Source organism: Micrasema longulum, unplaced genomic scaffold (assembly GCF_059751315.1).
Source record: "Micrasema longulum isolate JH-2025_06_02 unplaced genomic scaffold, ASM5975131v1 h1tg001215l, whole genome shotgun sequence".
Taxonomy (NCBI): domain Eukaryota; kingdom Metazoa; phylum Arthropoda; class Insecta; order Trichoptera; family Brachycentridae; genus Micrasema; species Micrasema longulum.
This window is the reverse complement of record NW_028278402.1, coordinates 486,955-507,693: the sequence shown is the minus strand read 5'-3', so window position 1 is coordinate 507,693 and position 20,739 is coordinate 486,955. Positions and strand designations below refer to the sequence as shown.

The following is a 20,739-nucleotide window of genomic DNA, read 5'->3' as shown; positions in this document are numbered from 1 at the left end:
CTATGCAGTTTCGTTTTGTTGGTTGGAAGAAGTACTGGAGCAATGAAACAATAAAGTACTCCTAGTGTTGACAGCAGGTACTCTAAAATTAATCTTAATTTTTGGTACGTCAAAAAGAGAGTTTACAATTGTATACAGCACAATGAGATCATTAATAGTTCTTCTTTCAGAAAGTGTTGTTAGGTTGAGCAGTGTTAATAAATAGTCATAATTCACATTATGTATTGAAATGTTTAATTTGTAGTTTATATATCGTATAAATTTATGATGAACGTTTTCTATATTATAAACATGAACATTATAGCAGCGTGACTATATTGATGAATTGAAATCTAAATAACTTCTTACAAGAGAACAGTATAATATTTATCACGAGGCTGACTACAATATGTAAATATATATTTTTTTTAATGTTGGTCTATCAACAAAAAATATACATAAAAAACCGCCCGTATTACCTAACCAAGTACTATTTTAAAATAAGTATAAAAGATTTTTAAAATTTCGTATTTTTCAAAACAAAACAAAACAGTCAGATTTATTTTAACAATACTCAAAGAATATAGTTTTGTTCTGGTTTTGTCATTACGTGAGTATATTTTTTCTAATACCTAACTTTAAATCATTTTTACTTTATGATTTAGAATTTTATCCCTTATTTCTGTGTGAATTTTAATATCAAGAGAATATTATGAGCTTATTTTCTTCCGTGTTCGTGCTGTTTACAAATGCAGTTATGTTTGTAAAATATTAAAATCATGGCACTTAAATCATGCCCAAACGCTTAGTCATGCCCAACGCGTATTTACATATTTCTTCGACCACCAGGCAGGCGTGACGTATTGAATCAAAACCAAAATGCCTGTGTGTGTCATGAAAGCGTTTAAAAACCTTTCAAAATAACATTGTAAAAAGGATTGCGTAATTTTTCAATTGCAAATATTAGTTTATGGGTGATTCACAAAGCTTAAAACAATTAATATTTAAATTTAGTTTTTTTTTTGTAAACGTCAAACTACGCCTAGCGGCGCAATTGCGGAGCCCTTCTTACTTACAGGACTGCATTAAAAGGAATACGTTTTTAAAATAGAATAAATGGGAGTTGATCATAGAATTAAGAATAGTCCAGAAACCGCATACGCGCATCAAACAGAAGGCGACTAAACTACTCTTAAAGGAGTAGTTTTAGATTTTGACTAATTAGTTTCTATGTAGACGTCACTCAGTACGCAACTCCCGATTTGAATTCAACTATGCCGTGCTGTGTCGTTTTAAAGTGTAGAAATGCTGCTGGGATTTGAAAGAAACAGGATGTGATCACATTTCATGTATAGTAGCAAATGCATGTGTAAGTAGCAAATGCTTTACTTAAAAACTAAATTATTCTTCCATCTGTCAGATTGTCAAAGAAAACAAAATGGACATTTTGATGGTGTTGCCAGGGTAGTAAAATTTTTTACGCTACTTTGCTCATCTAATGAGAGAACAAATGAAAATTGGACCTTTCGGATAAAACAACGCCGTGGTGGACATTTGACCGATATTGTCTATGAAACATAAATTTTTATTTAACATGACATAAAAATAGCCGTTTTATGTAAAATAATATTTGTTTTATTTTTTAAGTTTAAAGTTCATTAATTGAATTACTCTTATAAATGACCTTTTACTAAGTAGAGTAAATTACTTTGTTATGCCAATCAATGTTTCCGCGTGCACAATAAAATTTAGGAGAAATGAACAAATTCCTTTTTTTTTTAAACATAATGTTATGATTATATTTTTCACAATCTGGCAACATTACGCGGTGACTTTACGCATGCGCCTAGCGAAAGTGGGGTGTTTTTTGGACACAGTCTGATGTATTCAAATATGATTCTACGCTCCTTTTGGACTATTCTTATTTCTACTGCAACTACTTTTTAAAATAGTTATGTAATTGATCACTGAGATATAATTAAATAGAGATGCCGCTTCATATAACGCGAATTTGAAATCATTAACTAAAAACTATCGAACAAAATTTGCCGTGCAAAACTCGCAGTAGAGTAAAAACGACTAAAAAACGAAAACGACGGCCGTTAACACTTTGAGCACCGGCCAAATACACGTAGAATTTACCCTGTGCCCGGCCTATTTTTGTGAAATTTCATGCTGTGTAAAGGGTTTCTTAAACGTGTCATAATTATGAAAATACTAGGATAAATCAATTCTTACTTTTTATATTTATTTGAAACAATCTAATAAGTCATTTTTTATGATAGTTTGGCCAATATTGGCATTTATGGAGAGCCACATTGCAATCTTCGCACATATACCTACAGCGTCTCACTCCTTTTTTTGTGCTTTGTATTCCGGATCCGTGTAAACACGTGATTATAATAACCACGCGTTGTGTCCCGGTCCCGTGTTTTCACGTAGTTTACCAGCAGCGAAAATAAAATGCAATTTTTTGAACAGCTAGTAAATCACGTGAAAACATGGGACCGGGACACAACGCGTGGTTATATAATCACGTGTTTACACGGCTCCGGGATACAAAGTGTTAAGATACGGGCACCGCTTTCCTAGGAAACCCTAGCTTAAAGCTTTTATGCCGCTTACTATTATTTTAAAGCTGTACATCGCGTCCTATCGCACATCTCCACATTAGCTAAGCGTATACAAGGAAAAACGCTATTTCCCACCAGATACAGGATAAGCTTCGGAACCTATGTTAAATGGAATAAATGTAGGATGCTTATTGTCGCATCTAGTTTACGTTAATTCATATATTATATTAATAGTATTAATAGGTCGACGAAAAAATAAAACACAAATCCCGGATGGGTGTTTTTGACTCAATGGCTACTTTCAGATAAAAATGACAAAAAAATAAAATCGAGTCTAGATTAATTTACCCCGTATTGTTGTGGTTGGTTTATTCTTCTGATACATCCTTGATATTCTGGATTTGATTCCTGGCAGAGTCGACGTGAAATATTAGTTCAAGCGGTGGTTCTGCTTTTTAAATATTTCATGGTCGGACTAGTATCTGAAAACTAAATTTATTTTGCCTCCAATTAAAATCTAGAACCTACTTTCACTATCTATTAAAACACTTAGTAAAGAGGACATGTTCAAAAAGGGTATAAAACAATGGATAGTGGAGCTAGGTAGAAGTTAAATTAATAATTTCATTCGCCCAAACCAATATTAAATCAACTGCTCCACAAATGTACAGCTTATGATATGTTTTTGATCTTTCATTGTGCGTTTTGAAATATAAATTATATAAATTTACATAAATTGATTATTAACATATATACTCGTATGCAGTGTTTTAAATTGTCTGAACATTAAGTTAATTATCTCTGTTTATTAAGTCTTCTTTGTTTACTCTCAAATGTAAAAATATTTTTTTAAAAGTATATTGTTAAAACATTTAAGTTTGTAAGTGAAAATTCTTGACGGAAGTTCATTGTAATTTATTATATAAATAAAAGACGAGTGATACTTTAATCCACAAGTTTTGAATATCCAGTGACCGGTTTCATCGTTTTCTTCCAGTCTTCAATCTTCCAGTCTCGAAGATGTCGCGAAAGCGATGAAACCGGTCACTGGATATTCCGAATTTGTGGATTAAAGTATCACGCGTCATATATCGTCATATATCGTGTATATTCATATAATAAAGTGGCGGCCTCCGTGGTGTAGTGGTCAAGACGCATGATTCACGCACGGAAGGTTCCGGGTTGGATTCCCGGTGAGAACACAAAAATTAAAATGTGATTTTTCTCAAGCCTGGGCGCTCTGTGATGTAATTCACCACTGTAATTTAGCCTCCTGGCCTGTTGTGGTGCAAAAAAAAAAAATATTGTTGTGTGTCCTCGGCACGGGTAACCCCAGTGAGGTCACCTAATTTTTATTATTAATCATAGTTTATAAAGGGAAAAAATATCATACTTATATAATACGCTTCTAGAGAACCATCGTAGTGCCATATTTTGTATTTTTTTGATTGACTGATATGTTTTCTGTTATAGGACTGAGTAAAGAAAATACAGAAACTAAAAAAAATATTATATATGGTCGGTTATACGTAATCATGACACCAATACCAGCTCGCATACAGGATTCCATTGCGACATTAGGCTGCAGACCGCTAGGAGAGGATTCTGACACAGGGTGGAAAAACCGTTTCTTTCCGTATCGTTTGACGAAGGATGGGACTAGACGAAGAGTTTTTACGGTGTTCAGGAGTAAAAGTAGCGACCCAAACGCAATAACGCTGTGGCAAAGGTTTGATAATATTCGGAACAAATTCTTCGCCACAAGTAGAGCATGCCCAAAAAGGTAAGAATTATAATTAATGACATTGATAATAAAAAACATGATTTAGTTTTCTAATCATTGTGTTTATTGTCAACAAGCGCTTTCGCCTAAGTTCAAGGCATCTTCAATATCGTTGATTAATAAACAAAATGAAATATTGGTTTATTAAGTGCTTTTTCGTTGCAATATTTCACTGTAGATATATTTGACAACCATTCATGTTCGCAATATGATCACGAGGAAGAATGACAATATCTGACAGAGGCCTTTCATATAATTTTCCAAGCTCACAGTGAAAGTAGTTGAGGGAAATTCAATCAAAATCACGAATTATGAAAATAAAAAAATAATTTAAAACAGTAAGTCGTTCAGTGACAAAAAATAGGCAGACCAACGGTCTTTTAAATGTTTTTTTTTGGATATGTAGAGGAAGTACTTTGACTGTCCCTGCATTGGTGCTTGAAGCGTAAGACTGATATTCCTGTGCAATACTACATCTACTTTAAAATCCGGATAAGGGATGAGGGTTCGATGTTGATATATATTCAAATTTTTTGCTATACGCTGATGACAATAAAGTATTTAAAATTGTGTCTTCAATAAATGATTGCGAAGTTCTTCAAGCTGACTTAGATAGAATCTGTTGCTATTGCAAGGACAATCAGTTATTATTGAATTCTGATAAATGTCTTGTCATGTCATTTACTCGAAAGAAAAAAAGTATACTATTTGACTACAAACTATCTGGGAAAATTGTCAATCGTTCAATGAAAGCAAGAGATTTGGGTGTACTGATGGATGATAAGCTTTTATTTAGAGATCACATAAATACAATAGTAGATAAGGCGTACAGACTTCTAGGGTTTATCTTACGAATCTCCAAGCCATTCTCATCACCAAATACATTAAAACTTCTTTACTATACTTATGTGGGAAGTCAACTCGAATTCGCTTCATTAGTATGGTCCCCTCAATATAATGTATATATTAATCAAATTGAAAACATTCAAAAGAAATTTATAAGGAGCTTGGAATATCGTTTTGGTAACATTGAAAATGATTACGGCGCATCTTTGATCAATTTTAATATAGAATCACTACAAAAAAGGCGCCTTAGATATGATTTAATTTTTCTTTTCAAAATTCTCAATAACATAGTTGATTCGCCGTATCTTTTACAAAATATTGGTTTCCGTTGTCCTCTTCGCTATACTAGATTAAATTCCCTTTTTTATGTTCCAACTTGTAAAAACAATTATACCTCGAATTCATTCATTAGACGTACCTGTAGAAATTATAACGGACTCAGTATTGATGTAGACATTTTTAACTGCACGTTGCATTTGTACAGAAAATTTCTTCATGGGGTCGATTATTTGGGATAGTTGCTGAATGTACATCTTGAGTGGTTTATGCTATGTATATGTGCCGCATGTAATGTATATGTTTGTGTATGTTTTATATGTGCGTTCATGTGTGTGCGTGGATGGCTCGGAGTGTACATTCGGTATTTTTATTTATTTTAATTTATTACCTCCATGGAAAACGCAAATGTCAACAATTATCCTTTTTTCACTTAAAATTCTTATTTATTTTTTATTTTTTTTCACATTTAATGTTTATATCTTTTTAATTTATGAAAACTTAATTGGTCTTTTTATGTTAAAAAATTTTTGTTTTTAACACTGATTTTGTATGACTGTATGTTTTCTAAATAAAATAAAATAAAATAAAATAAAATATATGTGCCTTCTAATATTTCGGCATAAAAAATTTTTTTTTCAGGAGACACTGCGGTCCATGCGGTTCTGATGAAGAAGCATGGGGCGCCGGGAGCTGGATAGAGTACACCATCATGGTGGCGATAGCTGCCTTTCTGTTGGTCTCCTCCATAGGCCTGACGGTGTTTTGGGTGCACTACTACCGAGGCGGATTTGCTGGCATAACTGGACCTGATGCCACCTTTAATCTACATCCAGTCTCCATGATTTTCGGCTTCATAGTAATAGGCGGATTCGGTAACACACGATGGTCTTTTTTCTAATCCTCTTCCTCTTTCTGAACTTCTACGCTGCCCAGTTAGGCGTAGTTAAAGAGTATCGCTAAAGTAAAGAAACAAACGTAAGGATACAACAACAAAATAAAATCATTCAACTCATATTTAACTTACTCTATTTGACTTCTACGACTGAACCGTACAAAAAAACACACCTGTTTGACATAAAATACTTGATGAAAATTGTGGCAATAAAATCGGGTTGTGGTCTCGTGACTATTGTTTCGGACCCACAGCTCAAAGGTCCGTGATTCGAATACTACTTTATTCCCATTTTTCATTGTAAAAGTTCATTCCCATTTTTCAATATTGAGTTATTTTCAACTCATTGAAATTGGCTTTTAAAATTAAAGATTTAGGTAAATCATAAAAACGAACATATTTATTTTTTTAAAAAATGTACGTAAAAAATTGCAATGGAAAACAACAAAAGCGATGGCATAACTGATGATCCGTTAGTCTATGGTGACGAGAGTAGGAAATCAGGAGTCGGGAAAAAGAAAGTTGTTGCGCTTATTTATTGACAATTATAATTGGAAACGAGGAACTAGAATCTAAACGTGGGATTTTCGAGGAAACGGCGTTATAAAAATTATCCACAATATTAATTATATTATATATTGGGTTGATGCAAATGTAATGACCGTTTTTTATGATCCTAGGTAAAAATTAAATCTTATCTTATCTTCTTCCTATCTAAAAAACCTTTAAAAGAATATAAGAATCCTTTTTTAAATGATTTCATTGTATAAAAGATGCTTTCTCTCTACTTTATTCAGTTTTGGCCTGGCCAGAGTACAGAGAAGAGCCCTTGTATTTTTTTAAAATGTCGGTCGATAAAGTGCATTTACGTAATTGTTTGCTTTATGAATTCGGCCTTCGAAGTTGTTAATGGGGCTTGTCTAGGTATAGCCCAATGTCTTATTCTTGTCACGTTGTTGTACACGACTCATTTCTTATCTCCCGTTACCAAACGATGCAAAAAATGGTTCATGTTTTTGTCTCGCACTCAAAGCAACGCACGTTAAAACACGATCCAATAAATTGGCAGCCGACAATTGATGAGGTATCCAAACGTCGTACCGCTAAACCATCCCCATACGCTTCAAATGTTTTAATACGGTCGTTTGGTTGACTCCCATCACTGTACTCTGGCTAGGCCAAAACTGAATAGAAAGTAGAGGGAAAGCATCCTTTATACAATGAAATCATTTAAAAGAAGATACCGTTCATCATTTCTGAAGAAAATGTTTTTTTTCCTAGGATCATAAAAAACGGTCACAACTTTTGCATCAACCCAATATATATATATATATATATTCATTTCCACAACAAAATTATAATGAAAGTTGAAAAGGATACAAAGTAACTTTTTATTTCAGGTATGCTGATTTTCCGCATTTTGGGTTGTTTTAATCGAATTACAGTTAAGCTGATTCATACTGTTATTCATGCTTTTACTGCTCCGTGCGCTGTGGCCGGGGTCATGTTCGCCATCCAATATCACAAAAAGGTCACACCTCCTATGAAAGACTTCTTCTCCTTACATAGCTGGATGGGATTAATAACTTTAGTGCTATATGTTCTTGAGGTAAATTTAGTTTTTTTTTTAATTATAATACTTTTGCATACTGTTGTGTCAATCAATGTTTCCGCGTGTACAATAAAATATTTAAAAAAAATTAGTTGCTTTTTTAAAAAATATAATTATCTTACATTAATTTGTGTTATGAGTATATTTTTCGCGATCTGGCAACATGACGCGGCGTCTTTGCGCATGCGCGCGGCTAAAGTGTGGCAAAGTAAGGGGTTTTTTGGACAAAGACCGATTAATTCAATTATGATTCTACGCTCCTTCTGGACTTATTTTTATTCTATGGTTTTATTGAAATTAAAAGAAAACAAGAAAACTTATTTTTGAGAATAGAAGTTAGATTATAATATAATTGATATTATCAAGTCTCGCAATGCGATCTCGTCGACGAATATGTGGGAAATCAATGTATGACAGGGTTACGAATGATGTAATCAGGCGAGAGTGTAAATCTGAGTCAAGTATAATTAATAAGATTAAGAAAGGGTCTCTGAGATGGCTTGGTCTCGTAGAACGAATGGATGACGAAAGAATGGTAAAACAAGTATATATGGCGGAAATGAACGGCAACGTGAGACGAGGACGACCAAGGAAGACGTGGCATGATCAGATAAACCAAAATCTTAAGTTTGGTCATGTCAAAAGCATACAGAACCGAAGGGCATGTATGACAAGATGTATGAATGTGGAAGAGGCTAGGATTGTATGCCAGGATAGATGTGTGTGGCGGTCTATTCTCTCTACCTACCCTTATGGGGAAATGGCGTGATGGTAGTATTAGTAGTAGTAGTGTATGGAAATTTTTTCGTCAATATATTTGGTACCTCATAATTAACGGACTAATTAAAAAAAATATTCGCTTGGCTTTTAAGGCAAAATATCAATGTTAAATTATGTTTTTATACTCAAATTCGTGAAACAATAGTGGCACAGTGATAATTATGCTATTCTAAATTATTTTGAATTTTTTAAAAATTAAATGTGAACTAGTGAAGGATCTTTAGCTCTTGTGTGATGCCACACTAGTTGACATACGATACAAGACTTGATATATCTCTCTTATTTTTTTAATTATGAAGTTGTTCTTTTTGTAATCTTCAAATGGATATTTTCACACAGGCTTTGGAAAGTAATATTTGTATAACTATGCTGGATTTAAATGCGAAAAATATTTAACCTTGCTACCCGAATGATGTTCGCAAATACAGCAATACATCTGTATTAGATGAAACACGAAGATAGAACACATAACAAGGAAGACAGAGACCCTTTTCTGTATCCGGTGCTGAGTGAAACAAATACATTCGGTTGTTGACGGTGATGGGGGACGCATGCGTTATTAAGAGCGGGGAATTTATGATATTTTTTTTTACAATAACAGGGCTAAATTTTATGTTTAATTTCATAAATTATGGAAAACGAATTATTAAACTGTATGTCTCCATGTTTTTTTTCAAATGACTTGAGCTTTAGAATATTTTGTCTTTTGCTTGTGGTAACACGATATTACATCACCGCGCGCAAAGGGATTATTTACCACCGTCAATTTGTGAATAAATGTTAGTTTACTAATGAAGCAAGCGTGTGTGTAACTACTCTTCTATAAAATTTGTTTTTGTTGTCTTACTATTGTTCCGGGGTAAAATATATTTGTATTTTATTTATGCTTCATTGCATAATTCAACAAGCTGTTACAGCATCTTGTTATTTACTTATGCTTTCAATTTCTTTTATTTTCTCTCGTAACTCTGTACTACAATTTTAAAATAATGTAATTTAATACTCATTTATCATCAATCGTTTTATCAATTTTGTCTGTGGTATTATGACATTGCTTGTTAAATCTTTATTTGAAAATACATTCAATCAAAATTTCCTTACTGAGAAACAGCATTTTTTAAATGTTTTTTTTTTTACATTTAAAAATATGTTTAATATGTTTCTTTTGAATGGCATCCATATTTACTAAGAATATACCTACATATTAGCGATATTTTCATTGAATTTGGAATTGTATTAATTTATCAATATCTGTTAGATTTATGAAATAATGTAAATGAACATTCGTTTTGATTTCCCCTTTTTCAGTATTTACTTGGAATTATCATGTTTTTTATGATGAACTGTTTGGGAGACGCTAGTTCTAAAACCCGAATGGCATTCATTCCTGTCCACACTGCTTTTGGGGTGGCAATTTTCGTTTTGGCTGTTACAACATGTCTCACTGGCATAAATCAAAGAGCGGTATCATCTCTTGGGTATGTCAATAAATTTAATTTCTAGACATTAAAAAAAACTTGCAAGCAAAAAGACGTTTAGAATTAGTATGAATGGTGATGATGTAATTAAATAATAGCACAATATAATATCTGTACGTTAAAGCTGAAAGGCTAGAAGTCACATTTTTTGCAAAATTGAGTTATGAATGTCGTTTTGTTTATATATTCTGATTCTATTAATGGTAAAATCATTGGAGTCCTCCGGTATACCACTACTGAAATAGCTTGTTATAAAACACCAGTAGTGCAGTAATAATACTCAAGCTTTCAACAAAATTCAACGGTTTGCTGGTATTAAAGCAGTGGGTACCGAATAAATTCCACATTTTTTTATAACCAACTACCTTTGACGCAGCTAAGGATTTTGTACAAGATCAAGTCTTACTGTTATAATCAACCATAATTAACCATTATGCAAACATACTGATTACTTTCAATTACTGTTTTATTGCAATTAATATCATTTTATTAAATGTATATTTACCTGCTATTTTAATAAACAATTCATGTTTAAATTAATGGCACGCAATTTAATGCTTTGCTTAAATAAAGTTTTATAAATACATTATTTTTCATTTAATATTCTAAATTACTTTTTAAACTAAAGTCCGAGGAGGAATTAGGGCGCTTGCCGAGCGGTTAGAACAAAAAACATTGAAGTCCTATGGTTATTTGAGAGTCCATATTTTAAATATTTTTTTCTTAAATATTCTCACCATCGGCATAGAAACCCAAAAAACAGCGATAATTTGTGTTCTTACTTCGAGAGACACATTTGAAACAGTTTTTCAACTTCAAACCGCTCTCCTGAACACTGAATAATTTCCCAAATATGACTTTCAGCATTTCAGCTTTTAGTACAGATATATTATACGCTACCTAATTGTGCATTTACAACATTTTTTCCTCAAATTGACACAGCAAAAAAAGTCGTTTAATGCTCAGAAAAACACAGTCAATTTTAAAAGGAAGTTAAGAAATAATTATAACTTTTGTAACATAAATAAATAAAGTTTAGAGTGGCGTAATTAAGGTAACCAAGGCATTGGTAAAATCATATTTAGGGTATTTTTACAAATCAGGAACAACGTTGAAAATATACTGAATTTAACGTGGATTTTTACGATTCTAATGATATAACTATCAATGTATAAAAACAAGGTTCACAAGAATTATTTTCGGGTTTAAAATCGAGATACAAAATGGCTCTCAGTTGGAGTAACGTCACACTGACGCCACACGTCACGCCCGCCGAGTGCGCTTCTAACAACATTGCGCAAACACGCGAGCATTGCAAACATAGGGCGTAAAATGTCTCGTTTTCGGGTACTTAGAAATGTGCGTTGTGGAAATTTTATCCGACCTCGCACGGAAAAAGTATTAACACCTTTACCATTGTATTTTTTTGCTTATTTAAAAATTGTAATGATAAAAAAACGTGAAAAGACCGTGTTGAAAGAGTGAGAAAAGAAAGAATCAGCCCCTTGCTTCTTGAATACTTGTCTTTACTTTATATCACGTGTTAACACAGCTAAAAGACAATTCAACATTGTTTTGAGTTTGCCCAAATTTTTGTAGACAAGAATTGAACCCTCGGGGGAGCAATTAATATTACTATATTACAACAGACATGAAGAACATTTTACAGAAGGGAATATAGAAGTCTAGGCATCCACAGGGCTTATGACCTGTCATTCGCTGGTGTCAAATAAATAAATAAATACACTTACTATTCTAGTTTAACCTATTTATATTCACTATTTACAAATTATATAACCTAGTATTTTTCACGCATATGCTTTCTGGCATTTCCTCAAATAACTTTATTCCCTTATATAAGGCAGTTCTGGGACATTGCTTTTGATTTCTTTTCTAGTCTTATTTTTTAAGATCCTCTTAGAGCATAGTTATGAAAGAACTCATTATTTTTTAGTTTGTTTTAAAAATATCTCAGAACTATTATTTTAATAATTTCGTTAATTTCATTAGCAACATTGAATTTGATTCTTTGATCAATTGTCATAATATCTTGAAGTTGAATAATTTTCTTAACGTTTGTGCGTCTCCCACATCTTAATATTTTCCCCATCGCTTTGTTTTGTATTATTTGGAGTCTCTTTAAATCTCCCTCATTACTTGAATATAAAATACTGGAGCGAAAATCAATGTGGGGAACAATAATACTAAATATTATCTTAAGTGTAGGTACATTTAAAAAATAAGTTGAAAGATATACAATACGCAATATTTCAATGGAACAGAGTGGGACAAATTATTGAAACATGTGTTGGGGGTGTACTTTAAGAGATCGTTCTATTATATGAAAAACATTTATTGTTTTATTAAAATGTACATTGGTCAAACAAATAAGTGCAAGTACTTAGGTATTTTTAAATTAATAACTTACATGTAAATATACGTTATTACATCGTATCAATGGAATTCCATCAAGTATTGTCAATAAATAATTTTAATCAAATTATAGGTTAAAGTTTTCGTTTACATAAACCTCCAATGTTGACACCTTGTTTTTTTTTTTCAGGCACTATTATATGAAATTTGCGGAAGAAGGTATTTTAATGAACTGCGTGGGAATGCTTTTGATTTTCGTTTGTTTCTTCACAGCCTACATACTAGGAAGGCAAAAGTTTAAAATTTGTCCCAGTAGCGAGGCGGCGAGTTCTCCGTTTGTTCAGCAGTCCAAAGACAAGTCGAAGAGAGTCAAGGGGGATGTGAAGAAAAAAATTGGGATTATCGCGGAAGAGCTCGGTTTCTGTCCGGACTACTAACGCTGGCCTAATAAATAGTAAAACAATTGTTATACTCGTATAAACACCCAGGTGTTTTCAATTCAATTCGATTATTTAAATATAACATATACATTACAAACATGCATTCAATACGCACATACTATACGTAAAAGGCAATAAAACATGCATAGAAAATAGATAGATATTTAAGTGGTGAATACACCATTTTATCAATCCCAAAATAGAGCCATTCATAACAAATTAACAGCATGGATTTCGGTCAGGGTGCTCAACCATTACAAATGTCATGGTATTTACGAATTTTGTCACAAAATCACTTGACAAAGGTGCTCGTGTAGATTTCTCGTACAACGACTTCTCAAAAGCGTTTGATAAAGTAGATCACCAGCTTTTGTTTTCAGAAACTTCATAAGATTGGCTTCAGTGACATTCTTCTAAGATTTTTCTCAAGCTATCTTATAAATCGAAATCAGTATGTGTCATATAGACTCTATCAATTCGCAGTTTTTCACACCTCCTCGGAAGTCCCCCAGGGGTCTAATTTAGGACCAATGTTGTTCACAATATTTATAAATGACATTAGCAATGAAATAAAATTTTCCAAATTTTTATTATTTGCGGATGACTTGACATAGTAACATTATGTAGTAACTTCTTCAAAATGCTTGGATTTGTTTTTAGAAATGCCAAGATTTATTCAAATATTCAGGTTTTGAAAACATTGTATAATTCCTTGGTAAAAAGTCGCTTGGAAATTAGTTCCATCATTTGGTCGCCAAATGAAACCACGTATTCCTTAATGATAGAGAGGGTACGGAAAAAAATTCTGCGTTATCTGTATTGTTATGTATGTAGGGAGTATGGATTTTACCCGTGGTTTTTCCCGACTAACTTCTTACCAGGAATGCTGGGCTACCAATCATTGTTGGGGAGAGGGAATATTCATTTGGGTGTTCACTTTTTTCAACTCATTGGTGGTCGCATACATAATTCTGATATTCTGTATGAATTCAGTATATTTGTCCCTGATCTTATTACATCTTCGACAAAGGCAACACAGGTTGTTCTACCTACCACGATGCAGAACCAACCTGCCAATGGTTATGCCGGTAGGTAGAGCAATCATGTTATCCAATCGTATTGCCTTGGATATCGATATATTTCATGACAGTGGCATGAATCTAAGGAGGGCAATTTCCAAATTGTAGTATTTATGTCAATTTTACATGTCTTTTTTTTTCTCTTTTCTATTTAATAAATATGGTATGTTTATTTTGTAATGTATAAATAATTAATTGGATACTCTTTAATGTTTTCAGTGTAACTAAAAATAAATAAATGAAATAAATAAATGAAATGAAATTATAAAATAACAAAATACATGAAAGAGACTCGTGTCAAAATAGTAAGAGAATCCTGCTCCGGAAAACCCCTTCGGATACATGGAACAGATCAACATCCAGAGCGATGTTGTTCAGCATAGCTGTAACCCTTTCAACAGGCATAACCTGTAAATCTGAATATAAAACAATATATGCTGACGCTGTCTTAGGTAACTATCAGGAACCATAGAATAAAAAATATTCCAGAAACCGCATACGCTCATCAAACAGAAGGCGACTAAACTACTCTTAAAAGAGTAGAAGAAAAGCTACTCTTAAAATAGAAGTTTTACGTTTTGACCCATTAGTTTCTTTGTAGACGTCGCTCAGTACGCAACTTCCGATTTGAATTCATATATGCCGTGTTGTGTCGTTTTAAAGTGCAGAAATACTGCTGGGATCTTAAAGAAACAGGGTGGGATCACATTTCATGTCTAAGTAGCAAATGCATGTGTAAGTAGCAAATGCATTACTTAAAAATATAATTATTTTTTTATCTGTCAGATTGTCAAAGAAAATAAAATTGACATGTTATTAGTGTTGCCAGGGTAGTCCATTTTTTTACGCTTCCTTGCTCATCCAATGAAAGAATTAATGAAAATTGGACGTCTCGGATTTAACAACGCCGTGGTGGATATTCGACCGAAATTATCTTTAAAACATTAAAAATGCAAATACATACATTCATGTGGCCCCCTACCACGCGCTTATAGTTATCCAGATACTAAGAGTTACTCAAACTTAACGTGAAGTTAAGAAGAGTCACCTCAACACTAAAATGCCACCTAAACACTAAAATGTTGCCTAATCACTGATAATTGCTCAAACACTAAGTTTTACTCAACCATTAGGTGTCACCTACAAATCTAAACATAACCCTTATAGTATAATTATACGAGTATCGTCAGGTTTTTGGCACAAGTTGGCAATTACAAATTTTGGAATGATGAATCTTTTGATAAAAAGTAAATAAAAAAAATTTAAGAATTACAAAAAATAATATTACATTATATTCAACTTGCGGGTTTATGAATTCCTTTTATAAGCATAAACATAAATACATTATAACATAAGTGGTATTTTACAAAACTAAGAAATAATGCAAAAACAATATGGTTATACATATAACTCGGTTGTTTTATACATTGTTATATAAATTAATAATATGCGATACATTATACTTCACTTACTTCGGTAAATAATTAAAAAATAATAACAAGGATAAAAAATAAAGATAACGCGGTAAATTATAAATAGCAAAAATCCTAAATGCACAATTTTTTGGTATTGAATGCCCTAGGTTTAATACAAACAGTCTCGTACTAAGAGCTCAGGGGTTCACATTTTTTTCTAAAATAAAATATTTAAAAAATTAAGTAATAAACCTTTTTGAAAAATTATTTGTAAAAAAAAAATTCTAAATAAAAAATATAATTATATGTATATGTATATTATATATATGTACATGTTTAGATGTATTTATTTATACATTTCTTTTTCTATTTTTACAAATTAACATTAATATTTAAACAGCAACAGAATACTAAACTATTTTTTCAATAACAAGTTTAAACTTTATTTAGCTAGTGTGAATAATAACAATACTAATCTGGTTCTCTAAACTCTAGACTATGGAATCTTGGAATAGGTGAATTAATAGCATAATTTGACACAGAAATTTCTTAATGAAATGGCACAATATGTCTAGTATTAGCAGATAATCGGAATTGAATCATATATAGCAAGTTCCAACATGCCACTTATTATTATTTTACTCAGTTTGGAATTGTTGATTTACATTTTTTTTTTTTACATTTTACATTTTTTTTTGCACCACAACAGGCCAGGAGGCCTAATTACAGTGGTGAATTACATCACAGAGCACCCAGGCTTGAGAAAAATCACATTTTAATTTTTGTGTTCTCACCGGGAGTCGAACCCGGAACCTTCCGTGTGTGAGTCAAGCGTCTTGACCACTACACCACGGAGGCCACCACGGAGGATTTGATATGAGGAACTCTAAAAGTGTGGTATCTAAAACTTAAAAGTGCTAATTTAGTTACCAACTTGTGCCAGAAACTCGGCAATGTTTTAATCTAAAATTCATTTGAAAAAAAATAAAGTTTAATTTTGTTTTCGTTTTCAATTTATTGGAATTTTCCTTTTTTTTTTTTTAAATGTGAGTTGCAGTATTATTGACCTTGCTTATAAGTTACCAGGTTTTTATTTCACAATTTGATTTTATTCCCTGACTGTCTAGGTACATCTACGAAGTGTTGGGAAAGGGAAGGGATTTCGGCAGTGGACTTTTATAGGAACTTCTCCGCATTTGCTTAATGAAGAGAAAACCACAGCAAACTCATTAAGAGAAGCCAGACTATTAGACACCAGTAGGCCTTCCGAAAAGATCAAGATATTTTGTGTCATATTATCATATATTGTTCTTATTACCTGTACTATCCGAACCATAAAAGATACTACCTCTTGTGATAATCAATTGTGACTTATTAAGGAATTTATATGCCTTAGATCCTCATCAATGCTTTTAAATTGAGTCTCCAGGTTATACCTTTCAACGCTGAAAAGGGGGCAATGCATCAACAAGTGGAGAACATCTTGAGGGGTTTCATCATCACACGGACAGCAGTTGATCTCGGAAAGTTTAAAACGGCGCAGGTAGCTCATAAACCCGCCATGGCCCGAGAGGATTTGTGTGAGTTCAAAGCGAAGTTTGGATGTTTTAACATCTGATAGACATGAAAGAAAGAAGAAAGCCGAACCACGTTAATAAGCAACTTATATAATATTGATTTTCTCCCTGGGGAGTAATTAAGATTTAAATTTGTTGCAACAGAGAGAGAAAACCCTTTTGAGACGGGAAAATCGAAGTCAAGGCATTTACAGGGCTTATGACCTTTCATTTACTGATTTAAGAGGCCACTTTACACGCTGTGTAACATTCACCATTCTGCCTATGTGTAAACACCCACATTTCCTTAACTCTTCCATCTGTTGTGTTTTCTGAAGTAAGAGCCGAAACCTTTTTTGACGTGGTGAGATTCATCTTGCTGAGTTTTTTTTTTTAGAGAAAACACTTTTTCATTTTTATATTTCTTTTTACAACCGACGATATTTTGAGCATATCCTAATGTTTGTAGACAGGTTGGATTTACTAACTTAGTAATTACGATCTAAATTTGTTACATTGGTAAAATGATACATGCTACAGTGTGTAAAGTGAACACTTAAACCCGCCAATTAAAGGTCATAAACTCTGTAAATGCCTAGACTTCCATATTTCCTTCTCTTTCGCAACAAATTTTGATATGTCAGAGATTTTTCAAATGCTACCTACCTTCTTTTCTAATAAAGTATTAATTATTATTATTTATTGATTTTGAATAAATTTGACCATAAAAAATGACGACATATTCAATTTGGTAAAAATTTTAATTGAAAAAATAATTATCATAAGTGCCTACTTTAGTTCATGTTTTTTAAAAAAATATGTTGATGTTTACAGACATATTTTCTGCTTCTTAAAAATCGTTTAAAATTATATTGAGGAAATGCCAGAAGGGTAATGAATTTTTTTTTCATTAATTTAGAAATATGCATAAATTATATATAACCAAATTCCTTCCTACATCGGTTGTTTGTAAATAATGAAATGGAAATATCTTTTTAAAACGGGGTTTATTCAACTAATTTATTACGCATTGTGAATAAATAGATAACTTATTTTATGTAACTTATAGTTTGTTGATAAATAATACCTTTGGAATGTAAGGAACCATTTCTAGCGAAATATTACGCTTTTTAGTTGCTTTGTTTTCCAATAGATGGCAGTGATATTCACATTGATTTCATTTTAAAATACCATTAATAACCATAACACTCAATTTTATAAAGATTCATATAATTTTTATTACTTATCGAAAATGAGATTAAATCGTTGGTTATGATAACCTATTTAATGATTAAATTCAAAAGGTTTTATTTGAGAACTGTATAAATAGATTGGGTTAGAATATAGAGTGCTGTAGTGTTTGAAATATGTTGCGTATCCGAAAAAAGCACCATAAATATGATGATATTTTTGTTGATTGATGTCAATAGCCATTACTCAGGGAATGACTTTGTGACGTAACGAATTTGTTTAAAGAAATTCATGGCGTAGCCGAAATAATGTGATAAAAACAAGAATGTTTTTGTTGAGCGACGTTAGCAGGCGCTATTCAGGGCCGACTTTGTGATTTGACGAAATTATTTGATAAGGAAATTATGGTGTAGATGAAATATTGTAATAAAGTGAGTATGTTTTTGTTGAGTGACGTTAGCAGGCACTACTTAGAGGTGAATTTGTGACGTGACGAAATTATTTTGTAAGAAGTTCATGGCGTAGCCGAGATACGAAATTGCGCGGTGTTTTGAAATTCAACAGAGTAAGTAGCCGCCAAATTACAATATTATTTTGTAAATGCATAATTCCTATTTCAATAGTTGTATGAATTAATTGCATTTTTAAATATTTTTAAATTTGTGTTTTTAACACTCAATAAACTTATTTTTGTGTTTTTTTTTAATATTGTAAAGTACAGTATATTATTATTTTTTCTAATTTACTATATTATTTTATTACAATAAATAAAAAAGCATATTTCTCGTATGCATTTTTCTGGAATATAAAATTTATTAAAATAAAACACATCAAATTTCAGCGGTCGGTTGATTAGATTTTAATCTTCTTTTTTTCGATGCTTAAAACTCTAGGAAAATCAAGGACAATAAAATTTTTACTGCCATGTATTGGAGTGCCCACGTATCTAAGTTGCCCGATTGTCGCAATACGCTCCATAATACGATATTTTACATTTGCGCGTGACGTTCCTTCTCACGTTATTGCAAACGTGTCCCTTTCTTTTTCGACGCAACCATTTTTCCTGGTTTTCCCATTCACCGGTTGGCCAGAATCTCCTTTCCGCCTCATCCACATGGCACACCTGACTCCCCGCGCTTCTGTGTATTGACCAACAGGTGTACGTGTGTTCTTTTGTTCCGCCAGTATTGGTTAACCCTAAAACCGCATTCGCACAACTCGTTGCCGGGCACTAAGGTATAATTAAATACAGATGATGCTTCATAGAACAACAGTAGTTTGATATTATGTTCTGAAAAATCATAGTTGTCGCGCCAGCATTGATTGCCGTGCAAAACAAGCAGTAGAGTAAAAATACTAACTGTTTATGCCAGTTTACTGTTAATTCAAAGTTTTATTTATTTATTTACGGACATTGTCCATTTATATAATAATAATATATTTGTTTAATAGTATTTGTATTTATTTATTTATTTCACTTTTTACATACCACTTTAAAAAAAAAAGAATACCTCACTGGGCACAACCCGTGTTGAGGCATTCATTTACATGATTTAATATATTATACTTATGGTGTCTTAAAAATATATATAAAATACATATAAAATAATACATATTCATACTTGAATCCACACATATATATATATATATATATATATACATAAATAATAGTAAGAAAAAAAAGAAAACAACATTATATTATTAGTACAGCTCACATACTTAACTACTGTGCAGTCATTAGGTCAAGTAAGAAGATACTGTCAGCTCCCGGTGGCCCAACATCCGCACAAATGCCAAATATACGAGTATATGACATAATATGTATATTCATCGAGACACTGTGTGGATACAAATACAAAATATAAAAACAATTATATATAAACAAGTCTACTGCTTTGGTGGGGTGACCATCTCAAGACAGTTCTCGGGACCCAAATCAAGTAGCCATTTTTTTCACAAATAATTTACATTGCTCAAGATTTTTATCTACTTTTGTGGCCAGTGGTATATTGTTATATATCCTCAGTCCAAGTCATATTTGACTCCTTTGACCAAATGATGTTGTCATTTTAGGTGCCATGTATAGCTGTTTTGTTTTAAGACGCGTTTCATAGCTAGTATTATAAATTTCATTTCCACCGTGTTTATGAGTGTGAACGAGAAGTGCCTTAGCATACAGTTGCCTGACGTTCAGAACACCTACTCGTTCAAACACCTCAGCTGTAGGTGTCCTGATAGGGACCCCGAGTAGGGCCTTGAGAACACACTTTTGTGCAATTTCTAATGCTTGAATATTATAATTGCTGGCCCCACCCCACGCAATACTACCATACTCATTTAGACTTACATACTTATGAGAAATACACTTTTACCGAAGTTTTTTTGTCCAGAATGTTTCTTAGAGAGTTGAAAGCAAACACAAGTTTTTTAATTTTCGTTGTTGAATTGTCAATTTGAGTAGCC

At 32.4% G+C, this 20,739-nt stretch overlaps 1 protein-coding gene across 4 annotated transcripts; it reads left to right on the top strand.

Moving 5' to 3' along the window:
• Positions 1-561: 561 nt before the first annotated feature.
• LOC148276466 (transmembrane ascorbate-dependent reductase CYB561-like) lies at positions 562-13,641 on the top strand. Of its 4 annotated transcripts, none has more exons than XM_088234196.1 (6): positions 562-589; positions 4,026-4,335; positions 6,100-6,332; positions 7,753-7,961; positions 10,053-10,222; positions 12,786-13,641. In XM_088234196.1, the coding sequence occupies exons 2-6, from the start codon at positions 4,088-4,090 to the stop codon at positions 13,030-13,032; spliced, it is 1,107 nt and encodes a 368-aa protein (XP_088090322.1). In that variant the 5' UTR covers positions 562-589; positions 4,026-4,087; the 3' UTR covers positions 13,033-13,641. The 4 variants fall into 4 exon arrangements, with proteins under 4 accessions (XP_088090322.1, XP_088090325.1, XP_088090324.1 ...); XM_088234198.1 differs by lacking the exon at positions 562-589 and adding an exon at positions 625-733; XM_088234197.1 differs by lacking the exon at positions 562-589 and adding an exon at positions 1,212-1,348.
• Positions 13,642-20,739: the final 7,098 nt, after the last annotated feature.